The 20,935-nt window shown below is 37.9% G+C and overlaps 1 protein-coding gene across 4 annotated transcripts; it reads left to right on the top strand.

The window, feature by feature from the left end:
* The first annotated feature begins 1,099 nt into the window (after positions 1–1,099).
* Positions 1,100–19,765, top strand: uba1 (ubiquitin-like modifier activating enzyme 1). 4 transcript variants are annotated; one of them, XM_058763383.1, is made up of 26 exons: positions 1,100–1,252; positions 6,234–6,350; positions 8,473–8,531; positions 8,635–8,803; positions 9,521–9,655; positions 9,770–9,876; positions 9,957–10,047; positions 10,212–10,344; positions 12,784–12,881; positions 12,972–13,118; positions 13,304–13,480; positions 13,594–13,701; positions 13,831–13,911; positions 14,419–14,571; positions 14,661–14,826; positions 14,937–15,133; positions 15,232–15,296; positions 15,387–15,582; positions 16,852–16,926; positions 17,022–17,211; positions 17,369–17,457; positions 17,543–17,635; positions 17,724–17,915; positions 18,004–18,105; positions 18,551–18,651; positions 18,767–19,765. In XM_058763383.1, the coding sequence occupies exons 2-26, from the start codon at positions 6,234–6,236 to the stop codon at positions 18,900–18,902; spliced, it is 3,177 nt and encodes a 1,058-aa protein (XP_058619366.1). In that variant the 5' UTR covers positions 1,100–1,252; the 3' UTR covers positions 18,903–19,765. The 4 variants fall into 4 exon arrangements, with proteins under 4 accessions (XP_058619366.1, XP_058619365.1, XP_058619364.1 ...); XM_058763382.1 differs by having other exon boundaries at positions 1,113–1,341; XM_058763381.1 differs by lacking the exon at positions 1,100–1,252 and adding an exon at positions 3,735–4,023.
* Positions 19,766–20,935: the final 1,170 nt, after the last annotated feature.

Below are 20,935 nucleotides of genomic sequence, written 5' to 3'. Positions count from 1 at the left end.
TTAGCACTTTGCAACTTTCCTGTCAATTACATACATGCTACTATACTCATCTTATTTTCTAGTGAACAACACTTTCAGCACATTCACTGAAAAAAAATGATTAATTGAATTTACTAAAAAAAGATTTAAAAGGTTGCAAACAATTTATTTTAGCTACATTTAAATAAACAAATTTAGTTGACTAACTTTCAACATTATTTGTTTATTTAAATGTAGCTAAAATAAATTGTTTGCAACCACTTACCTTATACCTTACTTACCTTAAAAAAAACAAAATGAGTATCGTTTTTTTTTCTTCAGTGTGGTTACTGTCTACTACAAAATGTCTTATTCTTCAGGAGTTCCTTAGTGCTCTTAGCCCATTACTTAAATCATTGTTTAACAGATTTCACAATCTTTTTATCACTTACCTTAGTGTTTACATACTCTATGCCTGCGTTTTGTTTGCACAGTCTGTTGTCTGTATTGTCAACGTCCTGCAATCTTAGCTTCATCTGAAGTATTTCAATGCCCAGAAAATCCCGTGTAAGCTTTGAAAATGACAAAAGGGCAGTTGACATGAAATACCTTTGAATCACGTTGACATGTCATGTGGTGACACGCTAAAGCCACCTTAAATTATTTTACATACAGTTGCATTTTCACTGTACGACCATTTCAAATTATAGCCAATACAGACATATATTTAAACTGTTAACATTTCAAAACGAATAGAACAACATACCAATTTGCTTACCCGTCAATATACATTTTAACCCGAAATCATTGATGTGTATATAAAATAATCCATGTTTACTTAAAAACAACTTCACGCACATTTATACGCATAAAAACTACGTCTCCCATAGAGCATAGCGCAACCCAAGCTTTGGGCGAGTCTATTTTGTAACTCGGTGGGGGGATAGCAATGGTAAAATAATGGTTTCGACAAACTGTAGAAAAGTTTTTTATGATTACCCAATTACGTTTGTTCTAAAATATTATTCTAAACGTTTAACATTTGAACATCAACGCATTTAATGTATATGACGGTGTAATATAAACACACGTTTGTGTTATTTCCCTGTATCTTGAATAATAGCACAGTCTCAACTCAAACTCTGCACATGTTGGTTCTACGCTCCTGAACTGAAGAATACTTGCTGAACTGTTAACGGTGCAGGGAATAGCCGGTCAGGCAACCGTCCAGCCTCCCCTCACACTGGAAAGTCTCGGAGCTCCCGCCACTTCCAGGGATAAAGTTACAGAAACGGTTTGATTTGACCTTTTTGTTGTTTATCTTTTGCCCGCGAGGTATTTCTGTATTCAGTACCGTGGAGAGGCCAAGTAATATCGGATGTGGTGAGTTCTGCATACTTATGTGCCTAGCTAATGCTAACTAGCTAACGTCTCCACAAGAACAGAGTTACACCTAGCCAAAGCCAAGTTTATACCGCTGAAGGCAGCTAGCCAGGCGCAACAATTTGCCTGTAAATTTCAACTGGCCACTTTAGGGACAACCAGCTAACGGCATGCGCGAGACAATGCGCCCCATGCGCGCATCACGAGCTGGGGATAAAAGAAACCAACTCATCCTTGCGGAGAAGTTGGCTAGCTCTCCCGTCATATGGTTTGGGTTATTTTTCAGATTTCCTTCATGCTTTGCAAGAAGGTTGCGCTAAGCTAACAAGCTTCGTTTTTGCAGGCTAACGTTATCGCAAAACGTCCTCGCATCGTTTCTCTGAAAGCTAGCCTGGAAAGATAGCGAGATAATCTGACTGCCAACATATCTGCACAACTGCTCAGATTACAGGCTTTTAAAAGTATCTCAAGATCCACGCTAGGAAAAATAGACAAAATACTGAATCAAACTTGTCAGCGTGTGGGGTACCAGGTCGTTGCTTTGCTTCTCCGCTTAGACCACTGATCATTAAACCTGTTTATGTAACCCTGTGCATTGTTAGCATCGATTGCTATAATGTAAACTGCAGCTTCTTTAAACCCCACGATCCCTCTTTAGTAAGCATGCAACTTGCTATGTGAAACTCATCTTAAGATGGTGTTTTGCAGCGAGCTAACTGGCTCGCTCGGACTGTGAGGTTTTGACTATCAAGTGCAGGTGCGTGAGCGGCAGAATGATGCGATGCGTTGGGGTTTGTTGACATTATTTGTACCTGCTGTAAAGGTAACTCACGCAGGGGACATTTGCTTCTTGTGTGCAGCATATGCGAGAATAAGCGGCCCACTTGGGCCTTTGTCACACAAGTATCACCCCATCCCCCAACGCTTATTCCTCTCATTTACAAGAAAGCCCATGCCTAACCCCTCATTTTAGCAGTCATTGCTTTTGAAAGGCACAGTTTTACATGGTTTGTTGGTTTAGAGGAGGTAAACTGCTCTATGCAAATAAATGAGAGCTATTCTTCAGTGGTTATATGTATGCATCATAAGTATGGATGTTCAGTGTTTCTGCAGGCTGTTATTTTATGGTTTCGTTATGGCTTTATATTATGTTATACCACTGTTTATCCCCATCTGCAAGGGTGACATATTTCACCCAAATGGTTTGTCAACAATGTCTTCTCCTTAGTAAAATAGATGTGACCTACTTTACAGAGTCAGCTGTCAAGTAGCAGGTTGGATGGCTTTCTTCATGTTTAAGTAGAGTGAATAAGTGCAGTATCTGCTTTAGTGTTGTTTTGGTAAATTATGTCTGTTAAGTTATCAAATAAGCACTTTACTCCCTTCATTCAGCCGTTGACAAATATTCTACAGATTTGCATGATTATTTATTGAAAAAAAGATTTAGCATGTCGTAATGTATGTACTGTAATCACTAGAATGCTGCTTGTCTGATCTTATAGGAGGTTATTTGTGCTGTTTCCTTTGACCAGAAATAAATATTCAGTGTTATTACCAAACCCATACAAACATTTAGTTCTGGCTGTTAATTGTAAATAAATCATATCTTTACATTGATGTAGCATAAAGTGCTACTGAGAGACTTTCATGACAATATCTTGCAGAAATAAAAATTGAGAATTGTAGATTGAATGCATTAACATATCTTCCACCCACAAGAAGATAGTAATTGTTTTGTTGTCATGTAGCTATAGCTTTTATGTGGACAGGGACATGAAATATCTCAGAAAACATATGTTGTTATTAACATATTAGGACTCAAATATCTTAATTTTTCCTTAAAACATTGCTTTTATTTTCAGCATCATTTGTATCTCATATGTAAATTGCCCAGGACATAAAACCATTTAAAGGAAAAGTTCACACAAAATAAAAATTTTTCTCACCCTTCACATCAATCCAAAAATGTTTGCCTTTTTTCTGCAGAACACACAAGATATTTTTAAGAAATTCGGTAACCAAAAAGTTTTGGTGGTTGTCATTGATGAACACTGAATGGAAAAAAACGACTTTTAACATATCTTATGTTGCACAAAAAAAACAAAAAACAAAGAAGTCTTGCAGGTATGAAGTGTCATGGGGAAGAAAATTATGGCAATTTTCATTGTTAGCAAACTATCCTTCTACAGCATGGGTTCAGTTCTTTATCCACAGCCTCACGACAATAGATAACGTGGTTCAGTTCAATATGCACAACTGAATATCAATTACAGAAGCCTCAAGTCCCGGCATATGCAGAAGTGGGTGGGTTTTCCGTAAAGTCATAGGTAGGGCAGCCAATGGGCGACTGCGGAGGATTGCAGCAATCTTGGCCAGACCACCTTTTCCTGTTCCTCTTTATCCGTGCAGCTCCGCCCCTGTGCCACAGCTGCCATTTTGGTTTTGTTCCGTTCGCTGAAACCAAACCAGAAACGCGATACAGGCAGGCAGCAGACTGAACGACACAGTGACTCGGCAGGATAGTGAAGGGGCTTTACTCACAGCATCTCGCCCAGCGCTGTTCGTGCTGTTGCTGTCCGTTTTCTCCTCGCTTCTACATCAGCCTGCAATCCGTACCATCTAAGTTAGTTTCACACGAGGAGCGGTTTGCTGACACTGAGAGTGGACTGAGAAGGATTATTGGTAAGAGGCGAACCATTGCACTCTGCGCTAGCTCAGTGCAGGCAGCTGTCCGCTCGGATAGCGCTTTATAGCGTGTATTTCCCCGCCTAGGCTTGTGTAATTATGTGCTGTCTGATCGGCATGAACCAGATCGTTGTTTGTACGAGCGCCGAGCATTTTCATTCACTGGTTAGCATGCGAACTCGGGACTGTAGTGAGCTAGGCCTCAGGCTCAGTAAACTGCCTGCACCAACTATTACAAAGCATGTAGCAGGCTAGCAAGCTAGTTGTCTAAGAATCCCCTCGTGCTCCCTGCTAAGTGATCATCCGGTTAAATTTGTCAAATCTGATTAACTTATCCTTACGCGACTTGCTTCGCGTGTCTGTTTAATTTAACATTTGATAACATTTGATGTCTTGACGTAACGTTACTGCGGATTAATTTTTTTGTGCGTCTCGTCGAAACGGAAGTGAATATCTGAAAATAACAAAGCAGGTGTAACCGTTCATCTTTAACAGATAATAACAGATGCTATTTTTTGATTGTCACGCACAGATTTGTTCATGTTTCGGATTCGCTTGGGTCAAATCAGAGGGTGGGCACCTCAATCTGCTCATATTGTAATCTTGGTGTGTCAATATAGTAAGTTCGCAAATGACATTTACTCTCGTGTTGTTCTAAACATGTATGACTCAGACTGACAGACTTTCTTTCGTGGAACAAAAAAGTTGTTGTCAGGCAGAATGACAGCCTCAGTCATTGTATGGAAAAAATGAAAATGAACGGTGAATGAGGCTGTCATTTTCTGCTTGACAACTCTCTTTATGTAGCACAGGAGTCACCATACAGGTTTAGAACAACATGAGAGAGTGAGGAAATGTTCTCATTCAATTCTCCTTTAAATGAGGAGAGTTCTGTTCAGAACGGCACGATTGTATGCGGAATTTCCGCTCGTGCGCAGCTCGCGAGTTTGTAGTCATTCTAGAATCTACGCTCTGTTTCAGCGGCCGTTGAACTCTATGCAACTTAAAGGGCGTTATAAAGTTTCGTTTCAGTAAAGCAATTCTTCTTCCTCCTGTTTCTTACACCATATTTTAGTGAATGTCGTAAATGTTGAACTCCGCGTTATTCATAGCCTTATTAATGAGATATCCTAACATGATACATGGAATATATGAATGGATGGGAAACCATCATAAGAGTTTAAGTTAGTGTTGTGGAAACGCTGCACAGAACCGGTCTTGGGATGTGACATTCACTGCAGTTTTGTTTTAATGAATCAGCGGTTTTGTTAAGGCAGAATGGGTGAGCCAGTAAATGCACGGGCCGTTCACCATAAACACAACGCTTCTGTCCGTGAGCTATTTATAGCCAAAGCGCTTCATCTTGCGGCAGAAATCAGGCTTTCCTTGTGCTGTGGAAAGACAAACCTTATTGTTTTTATTCCACATATAAGTGATCTGAATGTAGCTTGGTGCTTTCCCGTTCATTTTATTTTTTCTTAGTGCAATCTAATTTAAATGAATTATTTGCGAAATTTGAGTAGTCTAATAATACCTAGCCTTGGTTATATAGACTAAAATTTCTTTGTGTCCTTTAGAATGATGCTGACTTCGCTGCATTGCTGGAACAATTGATTTTTTTTTTTTAACTCTTAAAGGAACTGTCCAGTGCTGAAATAACCATTTATGTATATAAGGCCATATTTCAACATTCTTCTGAATGCACATTACAATTGTTTTACACAGATGAAATCAAAAAAAAAAAAAAAAATTTGAAGTACATTTGTGCTCTTTTGTTCCATGTTGGCTTTATACCTAGATTTTAAAACATCTTTGTTCAATAATGAATAAAGTACAATTAGTAGAGCTATTTTTGTCCAGGTGCTTGCACATTAAATAATGTATTCAAACCATCTGGATGTTGCTATTATTGTTCATTTGCAACACTGCTTTCCATTTGTTTGTGGAAATAACACACAAGCTTTTGCCAAGTCCTAGAGCAAATAGCCTGAAAATGCTTTTAAGGCTCCACTAAGATGATAATTGGTTTATTTCATTTGGGAAATTCATTCCACCAGAAACTAAGTGACCTGTAAGATGCTGTTCTTTTTATTCTCTCTGGATTTTACGTTATCTGCAATGTTCGTGTATCAATATTTATGCACTCCAAACTCATAATATTCACTTCAGAAAAATACAGAGGTTGAGTTTTCTTTCATCTCTTCTAGATGTCCAGCTCGCCGCTGTCCAAGAAGCGTCGCGTGTCAGGATCAGAGACGAAGACGGGATCCCACTGCTCCTCCTCTAACTCTGTCAGAACCGAACTGTCACACACACCAGCTAACGTAGGTTCAAGACAAGCTTTTCGGAACTAGTTTGCATATAACTAACATCAAATAAAGATGTATAAAATGTTCCACTAATAATTTTATATAAAAATGTTTTTAAATCATAGCTTACAATGCCAAGATAAGGCAATTAAATAAGTGTAATTGACAGTAGTCTACCAGGGCTCCAGACTGCAACTAAATGGATATTTTGCTACCTTTTTTCTGCCGGTGACACTAAATTTTGTTAGAGGTCGTGCTGGTGCCACTACCAATCTGCCTAACTGATAAGCATTAGTATTCTGTTGTGCATGATAAATACATATTAAACGGCAAATGCGCCAAAAGTGAAGTGAAATAGCACTTCTCGCTTGAAACCGCGCGTCGCACAGACCTTTTATCAGCTCAGCTAAAAAAAAACAGCGCAGTGTGAGTTAAAGCGAATGTATTTACTACACAGACCAGTCGCATCACGAGACCACTAAACAGTGCTGTGAGATCTAGTGATCGTGCTCTGGTTCAGCGCAGAGTTCTCCAGTACAAATCACATAGGTATGCGATTTAAACTAGTTTAAAGCCAAAGAAATCAGAGCTGGATCATTCTCAACTGAGGAGGACACACCTGTGACACAACGATCCAGTTAGAAGGCGTTTCAATCGACAAATCACGTTCATATTGAATTTTATTATATTTAGGGATGCAACGATACCATTTTTGCCAATTCCGATCCGATACCAGTGCAGTTTTTTTTATTTTTTTTTATTTTTTTTAAATCAATGAAGAATTTCTATACCTCTGTGTGTTGACCTGATCATCACTCTTGTGTGTGTTAAGCACAATCTACTAAATGAAAAAATATATAATCACAATCTATGACAAAAATACTATTATAAACTAGGTTAGTGGATAATTTAGCAGCAAAAGTTATTCTACAAAAATCATGAGTGCACAATTTTATAAAATCTAAACATTTAGTGAAATAACATTATTTAGAGGAGAAGAAATAAAAGTGAATAAGTGTAGGACTAAATCTGGTAAAATGTTACACATTGCTCTTTGTATTGTTGTAAAATACATTAAAGAAAACAAGTAAATGTATTTATATATAAATATAAACTATAAAATTAAAAGATTTCTTTTAAATAGTCCTATCAATCATATGTTGCTGCGTCTATTACTGTGCTACACATTAGATTATTAATAGCCTTTCTTTTTCTGACCTATCATAGGGGGCAGCGCGGCATAGAGAAGTTCAAAGGAAAGAGATATTGAAGTGTAGTTTATTAAATCTGTGCGATAGTTTGAGCCTTTTCTTTTAACAGTGTTAAATCTGTTATTGAGCGCTCTTCAAGAGTGATTCATCGTCTTGACTGTCGTAACCGAACAGTTTGAATGCTGAATGGAGGATGATAGACAGACACGCAGCGGGCAGAAGAGTTTACGTGAACTTGAATTTGACGGCTATGTATATTCATCTGTACCTCACATTAAACTATGAAACGGCTTTCTTGGGGCTTAACAATAACATGGAATATAGTATACGCAGAATATCGGATTTGGATCGGTCTCGTCTGACCGATACCCGATCCGCAGAAAATGCCAGTATCGGAGTCGATACCGATACTGAGTATCGGATCGATGCATCCCTAATTATATTAATAATATACTAAATGTATTAGAGTAATGGAATATAATCACAGTATTTTTGTTAAGTCATATACAGTTGTTTGTTGTGCGTTTTGTACTAATACTGAATGTCTTCAGGTTACTGTTTTTCATAGCAAATATTATAGAAACCATATATTTAGGCTACTTGTTACCATGGTAGTGAGGTGATGTACCTGTGGTTATCATGATCTTCAAATGTATGAAAGATGAGGCTGTTATAATTTTCACAGATACTCACAGAAACAGGTACTGTTTTTGTTAATGAAAAGATTGTCATATGTACGTAGGGAGGGCCCCGAGGGAAAAAGGTTGGGAACCACTGATCTAGATAATCTGAAGTGGTATGTGTAGTCATATATTTTGTGAATATAATCTTTATTCTTTACTGTGCCTGGTTTTTGAAAGGCAGCCAGTTTCATAAGTTATGCTTGTCTATTTATAGTCTATTAACTGTGGTTTTGGTCTCTGCAGGGCATGGCTAAGAATGGAAATGATGCTGAGATCGACGAGGGCTTGTACTCCAGACAGCTGTGAGTTTGGCCTTCATTTCAGTTTGATGTATCCTTCGAATGTTCTTTCTGAGCAAATAAGAGGTCACACGAGTAGATGTTAAATTTAGTATGTGTCTCTCAGGTACGTACTGGGCCATGATGCTATGAAGCGCATGCAGAGCTCCAATGTTCTGATCTCAGGGCTGCGAGGTTTGGGTGTAGAGATAGCCAAGAATGTCATTCTGGGCGGAGTCAAGAGCGTCACCCTGCATGACCAGGGTGTGGCCGAATGGAAGGACCTTTCTTCACAGGTCAGTGGTTGGTCGTGAGTCATAACCATACGTGTGTGGATGCAAAATTACTGCTAATTTTGTGCAATGCAAAGGCGCTGTAAAATAACTAAAACAGGAGCATAGTCAAAATCCACATTTGGTGGCTCAAACAACAGTTAAATTCCATTACTGTCAAACGTTTGGGGTCAGTAAGATAAAGTAAAGGTAATGTTACAAAAGATTCCTATTTCAAATAAATGCTGTTCTTTTCAACTTTCTATTAATCAAAGAATCCTGAGAAAAATGTTTCATGGTTCCCACAAAAATATTAAACAGTACAGATGTTTACGACATGAAGAATGTTGCTTGACCACCAAATCAGCATATTCGAATGATTTCTGAAGGATCATGTGACACTGAAGATTGGAGTAATGATGCAGAAATTTCAGCTTTGGAATAAATTACTTTTTAAAATGGATTAAAATAGAGAAATTAAAATTGTAATATTTCACAATATGACTATTTATTAAATAAATGCAGATTTGGTGATCATAGGAGACTTCTTTCAAAAACATGACAAATATTACCGACCCCAAATTTTGAACAGCAGTGTACATTAACAAATTAAGACATTATATAACAATATTCAGTGGACTAAAAATAAGACTTTTAGGAATAAGAAAATGAAAGTGTAGTGTTACGTTAATAGTAGTAGTTGTTGTAATAATAAAAATAATAGTGTTTGTTACATGTTAGTTTTACCTGCGTGAGGAGGATCTTGGGAAGAACCGTGCAGAGGTCAGTCAGCTTCGACTGGCAGAACTCAACAGCTATGTGCCTGTAACCTCCTACACTGGCGCCCTCACCAACGAATACCTGACCAAGTTTCAGGTAGTGCCGTTATGGCTCCACTGGACTACATTCCCACATACATACAGAACTTTGCATTAGTTAGTTTAATGCATTTAAAAGACTTGGCTAACAGGTGTTTGTGTGTTTGACCAGGTTGTTGTGCTCACCAACTCCAGCCTCGATGAGCAGATACGCATCGGTGACATCTGCCATAGTAACGGCGTTAAGTTGATCGTGGCAGACACGCGCGGCCTGTTTGGGTAGAATGCCTTTCTTTTGTGTTGAGTTATTTATGTTTTTGCTATTATTTTTTTCTCATGTAATTTCTGTATTTCAATAGGCAACTATTCTGTGATTTTGGGGACGAAATGACGGTGTTTGACACCAATGGAGAGCAGCCACTGAGTGCCATGATCTCAATGATCACAAAGGTAAAAACCGTCAACTGGACTGGGTCAAATTATACGGTGTGATGGTATCATTTAAACCTTGTTTACTGTAGTCAGAATGAATGAAGTGTCTCATTGTTATTTGTTAAACTTCTGGCTGTCTGAAACTTTTGCTCTGTTTGTGTTGTGTGTATGTGTGTATAAAGGACAGTGCTGGTGTGGTTACGTGTCTGGATGAAGCACGGCATGGATTTGAGAGCGGAGATTTCGTCACTTTCACAGAAGTGCAGGGCATGACAGAGCTCAATGGCTGTGAACCAATAGAGATCAAGACGCTGGGTGAGTTACCATAGGTTCTCTAACTTAAACAGACTCAGCAACCGCCCAGCCTAGTCTATTGTTAGCCCAGGGTCCTTCAGAATAAAAACATGCTAGATCAGTGGTTCTCAGCCTTTTTGACTCCAAGAAGTATGTAAATATTATTGAAATTATTAGATTTCAGAATTCCAGGAGTTTTAATTGTTTAAAAACAATGAATTTAAATGACTGACTTGCATTTACCAGTTGTTTGTGATGTATTGTATAAGGATTTTTTTTTTTGTGCCCAACAAAATATTTTAGCATTCAACACTACTAAAAAAATGTATATTCGTTATAAAAATGCACATGACATTTTAAGATTTTGGTAATGTTCGTGATCTTTTTGTCTAGTAATCACACTTAAAAGTAGATTACACAATTTTTCCAGCTTTTCCAAGACAGTGGAAATTTTTTCAAAGAAGAAAAATAAAACATTTTAATTTTTAGTAGTTTTAGCTTATATATTAAGTAATTTTTTTCCCTTGGATTTTTGCTGAGGGCAGAGTTGCTTGGTAAATAACTCGTGTCATTTAGCAAAGTAATTGAATAAGCATGAAAAGGCGATTCACACATTTGTCTTAATCTCAGCAAATTTACAACTGTTTCAGATGTCTGGAACTTTTTGACAGGTTTTACTCAGGGTTTCCGTGGGGTCTTAAAGTCATAAATTTAATTGTCAAATTTAGATTTAATAGTTGTACAAGAAAGTCTTAATTATGATTTCAAGAGGTCTTAAATTTGGAGACGGAAAGACAAGAATTGCGATATGGCTGAATGTAACGATTAAACTTCAAAAGGCTATGATTTCATTAAATAAACATGAGCGCTGCACGTTCAAAGTCCGGCGCTGCGCTGCTTTGTTCTGTCTTTACTGGGAAAACCGTTGTATTTCAGCCAAACGCGACACCTGCTGTCAGAGAATGAATCAGTTAACAGGTTAAACTAGTAAACTATTAAAATACATTTAGAATGATCACATACTTTAAGATATGGGGGCAGAAAATGTATAGCCTATATTTACATCATTTCATATAGTTAATATCACATGAAGAGTGCCTTTTTTTTTTTTTCTCCAAAAATCAACATGATTACAAATGTGATATTGACTTTATGCAACAGTTCAATAAACAAGAAGTTAATATTAAGAGACTTACGTTTTAGACACCATATTGGCTGTTTTTGCTCTATTTCTACAACAAGAATAATTCCAAACACAGCCACAGCACTGTTTTGCGTCTCTGAGCAACATGACAGGGTTTTGTTCCTGAATGAATCAAACGTTTAAATGATTGACTCACTTATTAATGCTGACTTACTGCCACCTATTGGCCGTTTTAATTTCACATTTAAAGTATCATTTTTTTTAAATAATTTTAAACATCAGTTTTCAACGTTTTATGTTTCAAATATCAAAACATTATTTATGCATTTGTAACTGCGTAGGTTAGCATTCTATGTCCCTCAGAGCTGCATTAAACGGTGTGTAAATACATCTAAATGCCACTTCAGATGCATTGCAAAGATGAATTTTGTTGATACTGATTTCATTTGCTTGGTAACAGCCCAAATGCAAGAATTTGACTCATTGACTCATTGATGATGCACACTTTTAGAAAAATAAAAATGTAAAAATGCCCATAAAACTTGTTGGAAAAGATTAATTTCTATCACTGCTGTGAACTGACCACACAGAATATGAAGAATATCAAAAAAAAATTCAGGAGTCAGCTGTCCATGGTGGTAATTAAGATACCGGCACAATAACACACTCAGCAAAAAATCATCTTATTATCGTTATCGATAAAATCCCAGAAAATATCAAGATATAATTTTTTTTGATCAATTTCGCACACCCCTAATTCATGTTATTTGATTTATATAATAATTTATTGATAATTGTTGAAATCAATTTTATTAATGCTTTTGACTTATCCATTTTCTTAAAAATGGTTTAAAGGCTGAAATGTAAAGTTTATCATTTTACAAAACTTTTTGTTTTTGTGAAAACTAATCTGAATGAAATTTTATCTGAATTGTAAATTATGCTTTTTACAGTTTAATATGGTACTATAGACATTGCCCTACCCGCTCATATGTTATTAATTTTATTTGTGCAGGTCTTAAAAAGGTCTTGAGTCTTAAATTTGAGCTTAAAAATCCTGCAGAAACCCTGTTTACTGCAATGTCAACCTACTTTTTAACATGTAACTGGATCAGCATAGGGAAACAAACGTCAGCTACTGATCACTTTAGTCAACTACCTCTGTCCTAAAGGAACGGGAAGGTGGAAACAAGTTCCTGGTCTCAGAGGCCAAAGCACTGAACTTGTTACTGTTTAAGGAAGTGTACTGATAACTGTACACTGTTTGAAGGTCAGTCTGTAGGATGTTTTGTGACCGTGATGTCCTCTGCCATCAGGTCCTTACACCTTCAGCATCTGTGACACCAGCTCATTCTCGGACTATGTGAGAGGTGGTATTGTCACACAAGTGAAGATGCCCAAGAAAGTTGCCTTTGTAAGTTGAGGCCCATGCTGAGGCTAACATTATAGAACTCATGTTAAGTGAAAAAGTGGATTACATATGCACATTTCTTTCTTCGATCAGAAATCCCTGTCCTCTTCCATGGCCGAACCAGAGTTCCTGCTGACTGATTTTGCTAAATTTGATCGTCCAGGCCAACTGCACATGGGCTTTCAGGCTCTGCATGCATTTGAGAAGAAGCACAGTCGTCTACCGAAGCCCTGGAATCAGGTGAACACTTTTGCTAGTTGTTAGATTTATGCATGAGGCCCAATCCACTTCCAAGCTTATTCTGGCCATGAAATGTAATGCCTCAACCATTACACAGTGTTCTGTTTAATGGCATATGAATGCTGTGCTGTGGACATCAGTCTCAGTGACTCAGCAGTGATCTCTTTCTCTCTGTACTGCTGCAGTCTGATGCGGATGAGCTTGTGGCTCTGGCTGAAGAGGCGAATGCTGCACAGACCGGGTCTGCCAAGCAAGAGCAGCTGGACCAGGCAATCATCAAAAAACTGTCCTGCGTGGCTGCTGGAGACCTGGCACCCATCAATGCCTTTATTGGTGGGCTTGCTGCCCAGGAGGTTATGAAGGTAATATGGTCTCCCATCATTTCCTTTGAGCTTGGAATCAGCGAGATGAATGAGGAACATGTTGTGTTTGACTCCTCTGTCATGGTCTGCTATATATTGCTTTTTTTCTTCAGGCTTGCACAGGGAAATTTATGCCTATCATGCAGTGGCTGTATTTTGATGCTTTGGAGTGCTTACCTGAGGTTGAGGATTGCGTTCTGACAGAGGAAGAGTGTGCACCTGTGAGTGCTTCTTGTACCATTGTTTATTTGTGTTTCAGTATTTGTTTGATGCTCGTGGAGCTACGTGCATCTCACCCAAAAGAGTGTTGGTTGATTGCAAAGAATAATTTATTCATCTGTTTTCTGTAGAGGAACTGCCGGTATGATGGCCAGATTGCTGTTTTTGGGTCCAAGCTGCAGGAGCTGTTAGCCAAACAGCGATATTTTCTGGTGAGGAGCTGAAACTGGCCATTTATCAAAATGGAAGATGATCACACCATGCCAATTATGCACAATGCTTGCTTTTTCCCTTGAAATTATATTGAGCCAATCAAACAAAGCTTCTTTAAATCATATTTTTCAAAAGGCAAGTTTATGCCACAAGTATTAACTGTTCCAGCCAAGATTGTTTTGCCTTTAGTCCAGTGTTGTTGTAAAATAAAGCTTTTAAAAACCCTTTTAATTCAAGTAAAATATTAATATTAGATGAAAAACTTTAATGAAAATTATGTTGCCTTTCCAACTAACTGTAATAAGTGTAAGTTGAAATACTAAAATTATTAATTGAATTTAAAACAAAAAATTAAAGCCATTTATAAACCAATAATGACAAATTTATAAAATTAAACAAAAATAAAGCTATTTCAAAATTCTAAAAACTATAATAGTTTATAAATTGTACTAAAGTAACACTGATTTAGACTAAGTGAATTTTAGTGACTTGTTTCTTGTGTTCAGGTTGGTGCTGGAGCTATCGGTTGTGAGCTGCTGAAAAACTTTGCTATGATGGGCTTGGCCAGCGGTGAAGGAGAGGTCATAGTTACTGACATGGACACCATAGAGAAGTCCAATCTCAATCGACAGTTCCTCTTTAGGCCGTGGGACGTTACGGTGAGATTGACTGACACACTGAAGAAGGAAGGAATTTTGTAATGTCTTTCTCGAATGGTTGCTGATGATTTTGTTACTCCTCTGAGCAGAAGATGAAGAGCGAGACCGCCGCTGCAGCCGTGAAGCAGATGAACCCATCAGTCCGCATCACGGGGCATCAGAACCGTGTAGGGCCTGAAACTGAGAAGATCTACGATGATGACTTCTTTGAAAGCCTTGATGGAGTGACAAATGCTCTTGACAATGTAGATGCCCGTAAGTAAGAGTTTTTGAAAGCAAAGTGGCTGGTCATATAGGTCACTTCAAAATGTAACATTCAAAAAGCTGTTTGTGAGAAATTGTCTCGGCATGCTTTGCTTTTCCAGGTATGTATATGGACCGGAGGTGTGTGTACTACCGTAAGCCATTGCTGGAGTCTGGTACTCTAGGCACCAAAGGGAACGTGCAGGTGGTCATTCCCTTCCTCACAGAGTCATACAGCTCCAGCCAGGATCCTCCTGAGAAGTCCATCCCTATCTGCACACTCAAAAACTTCCCTAATGCAATTGAACACACTCTTCAGGTAACCTTTCAACCTTTCTTTGTGATGAAGTTCTGGTGTCTTAAGCCTTGGGTACCTTGATTGACCTAAACTGATCGTTTACCCACCTGCTTTCTTAGTGGGCTCGTGACGAGTTTGAGGGACTTTTCAAACAGCCTGCTGAAAATGCCTTGCAGTATCTGACGTAAGTTCCTGTCACCCTAAACAACCTGTAAATTTGCCATGCATGGTGCTGTCAGCTGTTTTAAGATGTAATGTTCTCATTCCTCCCCAGAGACCCAAAGTTTATGGAGCGCACACTGAAGCTCCCTGGAGCTCAGCCATTGGAGGTGGTGGAGGCAGTATACAAGAGCCTGGTGACAGATAACCCACACAGCTGGGAGGACTGTGTAGCCTGGGCCCGCAACCACTGGCAGTGTCAGTATAACAACAACATCCGTCAGCTACTGCACAATTTCCCTCCAGACCAGGTGAGGACTGTCTGCACAACACCTTTTTTCATATTAATCTAACAGGAAATAGTAACCCTCTGGTGCTATTCAGTGATTTTTAAACTGAATATTTTACATTTTTGTGTGTTAGAAGTTTTTACTTCATCGGAATTGTATGAAACTTGCTTTACCAACTTGATTTTTTTTGGCACTTGCTTTGTGAACAGAAAACCATGGAAATGATTTGAAAAGGTTAAATTGTTCTGAAAATAGTCAGACTTGTATTCCTCACTGTGAAAAATGACTGCTTTGAAAACTTAATGGTAAATTAATTTCATCTAGTGGAAACAAGTTGGTACTGCGCCCAAACAAAATCTTAATGAAAGCCAAATTTGGAACACAACTTAAGATTTATGGCTTCTATTTTCTTGTTTTAGAGTAAAACATGTTTTGGAAAATGTATTTCATATTAAATCAATCATCTTCCAGGTGTCGTCTTTAAAATGAGACCAAACTTAAGTCTGTGTTACAAAGCACAGCTTTGATCTACAACAGTTTAAGTTGGAAATTTCATTTTCAGGTCTATGCTCAAAAAGTGGTTAATGGGTTATAATTACTGCGTAAATATAATTTACTGCCATGAAACCCCCTAAAAATACAAAATATTAAAAAACATTATTGAAGTAAAATATAGTACATTGAAATAAACTGAAATAAAAAAGTGGTCATTTTTGACTGCCAGGCGAGGAGCACAAGAGGCTTAATTTATTCAAATACATTAAAATTGCTATTTATAAATGCAATGATTTTAATGTTTAGGGGCGTTTTTCAAAACTCATTCCGTTTTGAGGCATAAAGTCAAAATTTGTCAAGGTTATACAGAAATCATAATGAAGAAAAAAGATTTATTAAAAAACTGAATTCTTGAAATCTTAAGCTTGTTGGCGAAATCTTTCATGTCCTAGTTTAAAAGTTATATCAAAACCTTCATCAACTATTGTGCCTTGCATCTGACTGAAACGGATTTTGAAAAAAGGAAAAATGTAGGGCGTGGACTTTTTATCCATTGATTGAATGGAGGCAGATCTGAATGCAAACTTGCAGTCACTTTGAAAGAACAGGGTGGGATTTAAGCCAAGACTGGAGAAAGTCTGTCTTCACTGCAATATAGAGTTATGAATTCGGTTAAAAAAAAAACCACGCATGGGTAAATATCAATAAAATGCATTTAGAAAATAGTGTGAACTTCCATTTCATGCCAGCTGTAATGAACATTTAGTTTAATGTCTTCCTGCTCTTTCTGTCTAGCTTACAAGTTCTGGGGCGCCATTCTGGTCAGGTCCAAAAAGATGTCCCCATCCACTAGAATTCAGCACTAACAATGTGAGTATTCACTGTGAAAAGACACAAGTCTTGGTTTAAAATTTGATGTCTTAAAAGAAAAAAAGAATGATCTTTTATATCTTTGCGATTGGTAGGATCTTCACATGGACTACATTATGGCAGCGGCTAACTTGCTTGCCCAGTCATATGGCCTGCCGGGCTCCACTGACCGTTCTGCTCTGACTAAGCTGCTGCAGGATATTAAAGTGCCTGAGTTCATACCCAAATCAGGAGTCAAGATCCATGTGTCTGATCAGGAGCTGCAGAGTGCCAATGCATCAATCGGTAAGTGGAGAACATTTTGGTGAACGTGGATTTGAAACGGTTGCTGAGCTCATCCTTTTTGTTCCAGTGAATACAGAACAATGAAAACTGGATGCTAAAGCGAATGCTAGTTTTCACTGGCCTAGCATTGCTCATTTTACTATTGGTCTGTTTTCAGATGACTCTAGACTTGAAGAACTGAAGACAAAGTTGCCTTCTACAGAAGCAACTTCTCAATTCAAGCTCTGTCCCATTGAGTTTGAAAAGGTACCGCTAATAACTCGACCCCAATTTCCTGGCCTTTAGAACTTTTGAACTTCAGTTAAAATGCTAATTAAATTCTCTTCCTCAGGACGATGATGCAAACTTTCACATGGACTTCATTGTAGCAGCGTCTAATCTAAGAGCAGAGAACTACGACATTCCTCCTGCAGATAGACACAAGGTGAGAGGGCCAATGAAGTGGTTTCTTAACTCTCTTGGGAGTCTAATCCCACCATCGCAGGTCCTCACGTTTCTTTTTCTTCTTTCAGAGCAAACTCATTGCTGGAAAAATCATTCCAGCAATTGCCACAACAACAGCTGCCGTGGTGGGTCTGGTGTGTCTGGAGCTGCTGAAGATCGTTCAGGGGCACAAGAAGCTCGAGACCTACAAGAACGGCTTCATGAACCTTGCTCTGCCTTTCTTCGCCTTCTCTGAGCCCATAGCTGCTCCCCAGCACAAGGTAACCAACAGCATTGTCCATTACAGCAGCAGAATTGGTGTCCCTTTGAATATGAATGAGCTATTTTGACACTTACTTTCTTTCGCAGTACTACGAGATTGATTGGACGCTTTGGGACCGTTTTGAGGTGAAGGGCATTCAGTCCAATGGTGAAGAAATGACACTCCGACAGTTCTTGGACTATTTCAAGGTAATACTTGATGCGTTTTGAAGAAACTAGGGGTGAGCATTGAAGATTATTTTAGTACTCTGCAGATAAATGAAACCACTACTTCAGTTACCCTAACTCAGTTTGTTATTCTGGAAGTATTTCAGTTGTCAAATTTAAAAAGTGAAGCATTTAGTAACACATTCTGATTGGTTTGGTTGCACAAATTAAGTTTTAAGATCTTTAAATTAACAAATGGAAAAACAAATTTTCCATATGGTTAAGTTTTGATAATTGTAAAATGTTTGTAGTTGACAAAGATTACAGGGATATTTCACCCAAAAATGGGTGAAATAGTGAGATAGTAATATTATTTGCTATTATGCCATGCCCTATTTCTGTCCATCCCTTGTTGAAGCAAACAAATGTATGTCATTTCAATCTTAGACCTTGTGTACTTATGGTTGACACTCTGTTGCTCCCTCAGAATGAACACAAACTGGAGATCACTATGCTCTCTCAGGGAGTTTCCATGCTCTACTCTTTCTTCATGCCTGCGGCCAAGCTTAAAGAACGGCTGGAGCTGCCGTGAGTTGGTTTTTCCTAACTTCAAACATTTACTCCATTCTAATCATACAGGTGGCAGTGAGGGCATATGGGATTGAAGAAAATGAAATGTTTGGCTCTGTTTTTATTTTCATAGGATGACTGAGATCGTGACTAAGGTGTCCAAGAAGAAACTGGGGAAGCATGTTAAAGCACTAGTTTTTGAGCTCTGCTGCAACGACGAGACAGAAGAGGATGTAGAGGTCCCCTATGTCAGATACACCATCCGCTGAAAGGGTTGTTGGGGTAGGGAAGGGGAACGGTCAGAGGCGGGAGAGTGCGTCCCACTGGAGATGGGGGAGTATCAGTATGCTTGGAGAGCCCAAAGAGAAACCAATCAGTTTTTTTTTTTGTTTTTTTTAAATCAGTAATTGAATTCTATAAGTATTATATCTCAAACACCCCTCTTTCCCTATTGGTCGAGCTCTCTAGGGTATGAATCAATCAGGCTGGTTATGTTTAGGATTATGGGGAGCATGTGAATCTTTGGCTGTAACTTGTTTGAACTGGTTGTTGTAACGCACAGCTTCAGTGTATGAATTTATCTGTACACCACTCGTCACTCCCTCCCTCTGAATCATCTTCACACCAGTCTCTGTTCCTGTCCTCATGATACTTTTGTGGGCAGCACCATCTTGCTTTGTATTCTGAAGTAAAATATTGACTGATGCCAAAAAATGGAGTACAAAGGAGAAAAATCAGTTATGTTTTCTTAATTGTTTCAATTCACTGCCTTGGCTTGATGTCACCTTTAAATGTAACTTAAAGCGCTCTTTTTGGCCAAGGTCTCGGAGCGAGTTGGTCCACTTACTGAACTCCTGCTCTCCCATAGGCCCAGTGGGAACATCCCTTTGCCTCTCTGGCTTCTGTATGGGTTGGGTTCAGGAACTTGCACATAACCTTTTTTTTCTCCCCCATTTTTTATTTTATTTTTAATTTGTTTCTGGTGTACACCTTGTAGAACATAAACTCTGTATTCTTTCTACTTTGTTAAACTCCAAAAAAAAAAAAAAAACATTACAGTAAAAAGAAGTGATTTTACTCTGTAATGGGAGCACTTAGTGTATTAGTGAATAAAGTTGAAAACATTTTCTTGCTTTATTGTCTTTTATTTGCTACTGTTGTTTTTAAAATGTATCTATAAAGTTAATAAAAGAATCTGCAATTAATCAAACTGGCTATATTTCAGTTGGTAAGATGCACAGTACACTTTCAACTTGGAGTGTTTCATTGTTTGTAGAAAGAGAAGTGTCACAATTTAAATATATTTGCTGTTCATGGATATAAACGTTATAAGCTTTAATATTTTACATCAATAATAAATAGCAGAAATAAGTAGTCTAGGTCAACATTTTATTAGGATCAAGTAGTGTTGTAGTCAAGACCACCTAATCCGAGACCGAGACAAGATGAGCACTGCTCAAATTCATCTAAAGGATCCACGTTTACTGCCTGAGAAATGCCTTATTTTTAATCATTAAATACAATAATAAGACACTTACAAAGCTGTTACCAGTCAAATGAAATCTCTTAACAAAATTCATCTTGCACAGAAGCTGCATCTGAATTGGTACAATGTTTTTATAAAAGTAATATCTTTTTAATATCTCTTGCTCTTGTGATATTGCTTAATATATTTTAATATAAAAATCCAGATCTCATACACTTGAGCACTTATAATCTCAAGCACTTCTTTTGCAACAATATCTTGAATTTTATGGGTGTATGTATTAATTTTGGTGAGATTTTTGACACAGTCCCTCAATCATTTCTGACCCGGCCTAACCGTATGAAATAAATCATTTGTTCTTAGCAAGGGGAAGGGGGTCTCAAATAAAACAAAACAATCATTAAAATGAACTAAAACAGGTAAAAATCATAGATATTTCTTAGTATTTGGTTATTTTTATAATGAATTTATATAACTTTCTAGTCATGCTAAGCTCTAAAATATTTTGGGTGAGTGGAGGGGGGCCTTCAAATTATGTTGTGGACAATAGGGGCAGTGAAGTCAAACATTTTGAGATCCACTGGTATAAATCAAATTATTTTTGTTATTTAGTTATTGATTGCATTTGAAGCAGGACGTTTTACATCCAATCACATTAATGATGGTTGTAAATAAATCAGACAATTTAGTGATATCCCCGCAGTTGCGGTCTTGAAACAAAATCCTGAGTCCTCTTAGTCTGAGACCAAGACAAGACCAAGACCATCAAAAAATGGTCTTAAGACCGGTCTCGAGTACTACAACACTAGGATCAAG

Source organism: Onychostoma macrolepis, chromosome 23 (assembly GCF_012432095.1).
Source record: "Onychostoma macrolepis isolate SWU-2019 chromosome 23, ASM1243209v1, whole genome shotgun sequence".
NCBI classification, from domain to species: domain Eukaryota; kingdom Metazoa; phylum Chordata; class Actinopteri; order Cypriniformes; family Cyprinidae; genus Onychostoma; species Onychostoma macrolepis.
This window is presented reverse-complemented; position numbering and strand designations above follow the sequence as displayed.

What these genes read in the sequence shown, in the direction of transcription:
- uba1 (XM_058763383.1), top strand. Translation starts at nt 6,234, where the DNA reads ATGTCCAGCTCGCCGCTGTCCAAGAAGCGTCGCGTGTCAGGATCAGAG. An exon ending in CTGCCCAGGAGGTTATGAAG is followed by an intron (nt 13,481 to 13,593) that starts GTAATATGGTCT and finishes TTTTTTCTTCAG; the next exon opens with GCTTGCACAGGGAAATTTAT. An exon ending in TCTTGACAATGTAGATGCCC is followed by an intron (nt 14,827 to 14,936) that starts GTAAGTAAGAGT and finishes TTGCTTTTCCAG; the next exon opens with GTATGTATATGGACCGGAGG.